The 6975-nt window shown below is 40.4% G+C and overlaps 1 protein-coding gene across 1 annotated transcript; it reads right to left on the bottom strand.

Annotated features, from left to right (window-relative positions):
• On the bottom strand, positions 1–5128 carry LOC118984581 (beta-defensin 131A-like). The gene is made up of 2 exons (XM_037042728.1): positions 5071–5128; positions 1–155 (listed from the first exon to the last, which is right to left on the bottom strand). The coding sequence occupies exons 1-2, from the start codon at positions 5126–5128 to the stop codon at positions 1–3; spliced, it is 213 nt and encodes a 70-aa protein (XP_036898623.1).
• Between the last annotated feature and the right edge of the window lie 1847 nt (positions 5129–6975).

The following is a 6975-nucleotide window of genomic DNA, read 5'->3' as shown; positions in this document are numbered from 1 at the left end:
TCACCACTTCCTCTTTTTCTTAACCTCAATTTTCTTTGTTCTGCAGCAGATGCTCCAGTCAGGGCAGTATCTAATTGCATGTTCCTCCGGGTTGCACTTCATTCTGCAGTTGTAGTGGGCTGAAGCACATCTGTCATTAATAATCGAGCTTCTGGCTTTGAAAAGAGAAAACATTATATGGTATTATGTTACTTATTTGTATATTTTAATGCTGAAAGTGTTTAGTAATAAATGAAAACAGCAACGGTAAAGAACTTGCTTAATAAAAATAACAAAGAGCATTGCAGTAGAGAAAAGTGGAGATATTGAATAAAGGGAAATGACTATTTATTCTATAAGAGAGTAGATAGATGAGGCAGTAGTTGAAAATGGGAAGGTTTTTTGATGAGAACTATTACAGCACTTCTCTGTCTCAAAGGGAACATTCATTTAGGGGTGAGGATTCATGATACAAGAAAGAATGTTTCATTTGAAGAGTGAATTTTTTTAAGGAAAGTTTTTTACAAATAGGTTTTATTTATTTATTTTTAGAGAGGGGAAGGGAGGGAGAGAAACATCATGTGTTGCCTCACATGAGAGGTTGCCTCGCATGTGCACCCCACTAGTAACCTGGCCTGCAACTCAGGCAGGTGCCCTGACCGGGAAGTGAACTGGAGACCCTTTGGTCACAGGTCAGTGCTGAATCCACTGAGCCGCAGCAGCCAGGGCCAAGAGCGAAGTTCTTAAAAAGTGAGTGGGGAGGGCATTTGGTGTGTAAGAAGAAGGGTTACCTTAAAGCAGAGAATTAAGAGGAGTCAGAGCAAGCTGAAAGTAGCTTCACAGACATTGGCAAAGGAAAATTGTCTCTTGTTCCCTTTACTTCCTTGGTTCCTTAAAAAAATCACCAATTGAGAAGAAGAAGGGGGCAGAGGGCACTGAGCCTTGGTTTCAATTTTCCTGGGTCCTTCACTGAGGATGTTTCTGAGATCTGCAAGAGACCTCAAAAGCCATAACCTCTCACTTTGGTTCCCAGTTGTGCCTGTTTCTCATCAAAGGAAGGGTCAGTAGAAGGTTCATTGCCATCTGGGAATGGGGCGGTGGGCACCACGTGAATGTTGAAGTAAGCATATCTCCAGAGAACTTAGGGCCTCAGTGAAGGAAGATGTGGCACTTGGACAAATGCCTTTCCTTGAAAGAACTCAGTGAGAAAAATGAGATAGTTATCAAGCTCTTGAAGTACAAATTGTCACAGCAGAAAGATCAAGGCATTAATTTAAAATGAGATAGTAAATTGGACCTAGAGATTACTGGGCTTTATTGAACTTAGCTATCCAGAAAGGGACTAGACACTTGGAAAATAATTTACCATCATGAGTGTGTTTGTAGGACGACATAGTGAAGAGGTTGGAAAGGCAAACCATAAACAGGAAATATTTGTGAAACAATAAATCACTCCCATCCAGAATTTATAACGAAACCTGGCTGATCACTAAGCAAATAACAAAATACCAATGGGAAAATGGGTACAATTCTTGAAAGGTTCTTGTAGAATTGATATTAAAATGGTCATGTAACAATCATCAATCTTGTTAGTAATATATACATTTAAATGAAACTACACTCAGCTACTACCATACAAATGTTTGAATGGCTATAATTTAACAGCCTGGTGATAGAAACTGTTGGTAGGCATGTAGACCTTTGAGAATTATTCTATACTGTTGAGGAGAGTGTGAATTTGCTCAATTATTTGGGAAAGTGGCATTATTTGACATGCCCTATGATGAACACTTTCATTCAAATATAGACACAACAATTATGCATTCACATATGCAACAAGAATCATTTAATGAAATTTTTAACAGTAATAGTCTCATAGCAGCCCAAACCTGGAAATAGCCTAAATGCTCATCAATGGTAAAATGAATAAAGGCATTCATATATGTGACATATTTCTCTGACAGAATACTATATAGAAATAAAAATTAATGATCTATAGTTGCACATAGCAACATAGTTTAATTTCATAAATATAAGAACATGGAGTGAAGTAAGCTAGACACAGAAGTATTACTATACAGTTTCACTCATGTGAAATTTAAAGCAATGTCACAAAACTAACAGTAGTGTATAGATACACCATGTGTTTAGGTGCCAGAGTCCTAAGGCTGTTTCATTGTCTACACTCTTCTAGATATCCTAGGCATAAAAAATCTGTTAGTCAAAGCCAATAACAGTACTGTTCTCCATTTGTTTTCCAGTGATTACTTTGGGGTGCATATAGGGAACCTATTCAAGTGGCATGGTGCATGTAGCCCAGACCCCGATGTGGAAAACCGGCTGGGAGTGAGTCAGCACATGGGATCTGAGCCCATGAATAAGTTTTCCCATGGGGAATCAGGCCTGCATTGTACCCAGGCTGCTTTGAGGCTTGCTTTTTGCTAAAACTCCCTCACCCTGAATTGAGGCAGCAAATATTTACTGAATATCTTTAAAGTAACTTCCTAAAATCTATGCTAAACCTCCCAAGGGCGGAGTGTAACCAGTTCAATCATTTTTTCCTTTGCATTTGCAAATATCCTTCTTCTTTGTAGTAATTAGCAACTTCCTCTCCTTTGTTATTTGTAAAATGTAAACATCTAAACTGAACCTGTGTGTAGTAAATGAGGACTATCCTTAATGTAATGTGCCCAGAAAAGCAATAAAAGCCTGTCTCAGCAAGGGTCAGAGCCCTCTCACTCACAGAGTGGCCATGCTGTTCCCCTTTTCCCACAGGACTTCTGTAGTTCATGTAAATTTGTTCATCGCAGCCACAACACACGGACCCTGCTGGCCAGAGTTTGCATCAGATGCATATGTAGCCCATTTGGGGGGCATTTCTTGGAAAGTATTCCTTGCTGAAATAAGAAGAAATGCCCTCCTTTTTCTCTGGTTTAACTTGGAGGGTCTGGGTATGAAGTTTAAAGCAATGGCAGCTTCTTGAGACATTGAGAGGAGCTGGTTGAGGACAAGTCTGGCAGTTTTCTGACATTGGTGGGATGGATGAGGTGATACATTAACTGACTTAAAAATTGTCCAATCTTTGGGCTACTTGTGTTGTGGAATAATGCATTTTATTTATTGTTCAAGTCAATTGAGTCTGAGTTGTTTGTAACTGGAAACTGAAATCATACTTCTACAGCATGCATGTCCTATAATTTTTTTTTAAAGAAACAACCCACAAAATGGGAGAGATTATTTGCAAACTATTAATTGATAAAGTTTAGTGTCCAGAATATGTAAGAAACTGACAGCTCAACAATAACAGGCAACCTAATAAAAAATGAATAAAGAATGCTGAATAGACATTTCTATAAAGAAGACAAACAAATGGCCAATAAACACATGAAAAGGTGCTCAACATCATTAATGTTGTAAATTGACTGAAAAATAAAATGCAAATTAAAACTACAATGAGGTATTTCTTCCCACCAACTGGGATGATTTACAATAAAAAAGACAGAGAATTGCAAGTGTCAGTGAGTATGTGGAGAAATTGGAACCCCATGCACTGCCTGTGGGACTGTAAAACGAAGCATGCAGCTGGGGAATGTCGTTGGCAATTCTTCAGAAAGCCACCATGGAGTTACCTGGGAAACACAGCAGTTCTGTGGCCAGGGATATACCCAAGAGAACGGGAAATGGGTCCACACCCAAACTTGGACATAACTGTTCACACAGCATCGTTCATCATAGTCCCAGAGCAGAGACACTGCAAATGTGCATCAATGACAAATGGGTAAATGAAAGGTAGTGTATTCATTTACTGGAATGCTGCTCATCCATTGCTACAACATGGGTGAACTTTGAAAAAGATGCCAAGTGGAAGAAAACAGACACAAAGAGTCACATATTGTATGATCATATTAAATTTGCAGAAAAGGAACACTGATAGAGACAGAAAGCAAGCAGAGCCCTGGCTGGTATAGCTCAGTGGATTGAGCACGGGCCTGTGAAGCAAAAGGTTGCTGGTTTGATTCCCAGTCAGGGCACATGCCTGGGTTGCAGGCCAGGTCCCCATAGGGGACATATGAGAGGCAACCACACACTGATATTGCTCTCTCACTCTTTCTCCTTCCCTTCCCCTCTCTCTAAAAATAAATAAATAAAATATTAAAAAACATTTAAAAATTAAAAAAAAGAAAGCAAGTAGATTAGCAGTTGCCAGGGTGTGAGGGGAGCAGAGGGCAGGCTGGGGAATGACTGCTAATGAATATGGAGTGTCTGTTTGGAGTGATGAGGTGTTATTGAATTAGAGAGTGGTGCTGGTCCCACAGCTTTGTGAATATACAGAAAACCACTGGAATGATACACTTCAGAAGAGTGAATTTTATGGTGCATTTTATCTCAATAAAAATATTAAAAAAACAAGATTAATGAAGAACATTGTGAATTTCTAGGTATTAAACTGTGCTCTAAGTCAGTACATGCATCAGAAAAGATAAGTCAATAGACAATAATATAAATCCCCGTTATAAGTCCAAAGATTAATATGTATGTATTATATAGTATTGGTAGATTTTAAAATTAACCTGAGAAAGTTGGATTGCTTATTCAATAACTGTGCCTGTGTTCTTGGTTATTTGGGTCAGTGTTCAGGTAGAATCTTGGCTCTCCCCAAAGACAAAGTCATTTCCATTTAGGTCTTTACCCTTTACCTAGGGAAGGGATCCAAATGTTCTGTGAACCACAGATTATGCTGGAGTGGCCTCCTCTTTACCCCTGGCCCTTCTTGTAGTCACCCCTCTCTTTCCATTTTTCAATTCTTCTGCTATTTTGGTGTCTGTATGTGCTGTGAACAACTTTCCACCACCTTTGGAGCAAGCACCATCTCAAGTTAGATTTCACAACAGGCTAAGGCACTGACAGGCACCACCTCACAGCTGTGGCAGCATCGGCTTCTCCTTCCTGTGCGCCACCGATGCCCTCCCCTCACACTCATCCTGTACAGCACCACCTGCTCTTGGCTAATTTATTATCAAATACTTGAAAGACTTTGCATTCTCTTTCATTTATATTTTCATAACTCTTGCAGAAAGGGTTGCATCTTACCTGGAGGAACTGCGGAAAACAAGGCAAGGACTCCAAGGATGCAAAGCAAGACCCTCATGGTTGAACAAGTGATTTAGAATCAGTAGCAAGGATGAAGAGAACTTCTTCATATATTTAGTACTCAGGAGGTGAGATGCTGTCTGATTATTGATCCTTTTGGTAGCAAGCACGTCTCTGTTCCAGTGAGCCTTCATATCAGGAGACACCATGCAATGAACATGAGTACCAGGTATTCAAAGTGAGCACATTTGTTAAATATTGACAGGGTGTGAGCAATGACAGTGGGGTGCATGGCACTTACAGAGAAGGGGAGGCCATGGTGAAGGCAGCAGAGGTATTTTGTTGAAAAGTCATTGTTTTGTGGTCTTTGGAGAACTTGCAAAGGGCAATGGGACATTTATAGTAAAAGCATTCACTTTATTTCCCCAATAATAGGAAGACAAGCACTGGATATAAGAGCATTTTAAAAATATTAATATATTGGACTTCCGCCAAAATGCAGGTGTAGGTGGAAACACTGTGCCTTCTCCCACAATCAAGTTTGAATACAACAAAGGTTTAGTAAACAAAGACGCAGCCAAATTACAGAAAATTAAACTATATGGAAGTCCAACAACAATGAACTGTTCAACCAGACCGGTAAGAGGGGCGGAGCCAGCAGCAGAGCAGGGTCAGGCAGAAAAGATCCCCCAACCCAGGTGCGCAGGCAGCCGAGGTAGCAACGTTGACCCAGTGAGGGTGTGGGGCAGGCTGACCGAGGTCACACATTCTCATGCAGATAAACCAATAGAGGAGTGAACAGTGAGATAGACCACGCAGGCCCCAGCGACGAACCCAGTGATGGTGCCAGGCGGCAGGCTTACCATCTGACCGTGGTTGCACATTCATGCACAGTGGGATGGACCGTGGGGCCCTGGTGGCGGGAGGCTGCAGAGGGGACTGCCTTTGCTTTCCTTTTGAGTTCAAGAAGAACTCAAAGACCCAGAGCCGATAACTCTAAATGAAAAAGAAATAGCGAACCTCTCAGATGCACAGTTCAAAACGCTGGTGATCAGGATGCTCAAAGAACTGGTTGATTATAGTCACAAATCAGAGGAACATATGAAGGCTAAACTAATTGAAATGAAGGGAAATGCACAGGAAACCAATAGTTATGAAAAGGAAACTGGGACTCAAATCAATGGAATGGAGCAGAAGGAAGAACGAAACATCCAACCAGGAAAGAATGAAGAAAAAAGAATTCAAAAAAAAAATGAGGAGAGGCTTAGGAACCTCCAAGACATCTTTAAATGTTCCAACATCCGAATTATAGTGGTACCAGAAGGGGAAAAGAAACAGCCATGAGTGGAAAATTTATTTGAACAAATAATAAATGAGACCTTCCCCAGTCTGGCAAAGGAAATAGACTTCTAGGAAATCCAGGAAGCTCAGAGAGTTCCAAAGAAGTTGGACGCAAGAAGGAACACACCAAGGCACATCATCATTACATTGCCAAGATTAAAATGAAGGAGAGAATCCTAGAAGCAGCAAGAGATAAGGGGACAGTTACCTACAAAGGAGTTCCCATCAGACTGTCAGCTGATTTCTCAAAAGAGACCTTACAGGCAAGAAGGAGCTGGAAGGAAGTATTCCAAGTCATGAAATCCAAAGACCTACATCCAAGACTGCTCTATCCAACAAAGCTTTCATTTAGAATGGAAGGACAGATAAAGTGATTCTCAGATAAGATCAAATCAAGGAGTTCATCATCACCAAGCTCTTATTATATGAAATGTTAAAGGGACTTATCTAAGAAAAAGAAGATGAAAAATATGAGCAGTGAAAGGACAGCAAACTCACAGTTATTAACATCCACACCTAAAACAAAAGCAAACCAAGAGGACAGCTAGATCAGGAGTGGACCCA

The sequence above is a fragment of the Sturnira hondurensis genome, unplaced genomic scaffold (assembly GCF_014824575.4).
Source record: "Sturnira hondurensis isolate 20B ecotype Veracruz unplaced genomic scaffold, ASM1482457v3 Scaffold0003693, whole genome shotgun sequence".
In the NCBI taxonomy this organism is placed as follows: Eukaryota; Metazoa; Chordata; class Mammalia; order Chiroptera; family Phyllostomidae; genus Sturnira; species Sturnira hondurensis.
The sequence above is the reverse complement of the archived record's forward strand: the minus strand, read 5'-3'. Positions and strand labels throughout refer to the sequence as shown.

What these genes read in the sequence shown, in the direction of transcription:
- LOC118984581 (XM_037042728.1), bottom strand. Translation starts at nt 5,128, where the DNA reads ATGAGGGTCTTGCTTTGCATCCTTGGAGTCCTTGCCTTGTTTTCCGCA. An exon ending in GTTTTCCGCAGTTCCTCCAG is followed by an intron (nt 156 to 5,070) that starts GTAAGATGCAAC and finishes CTCTTTTCAAAG; the next exon opens with CCAGAAGCTCGATTATTAAT.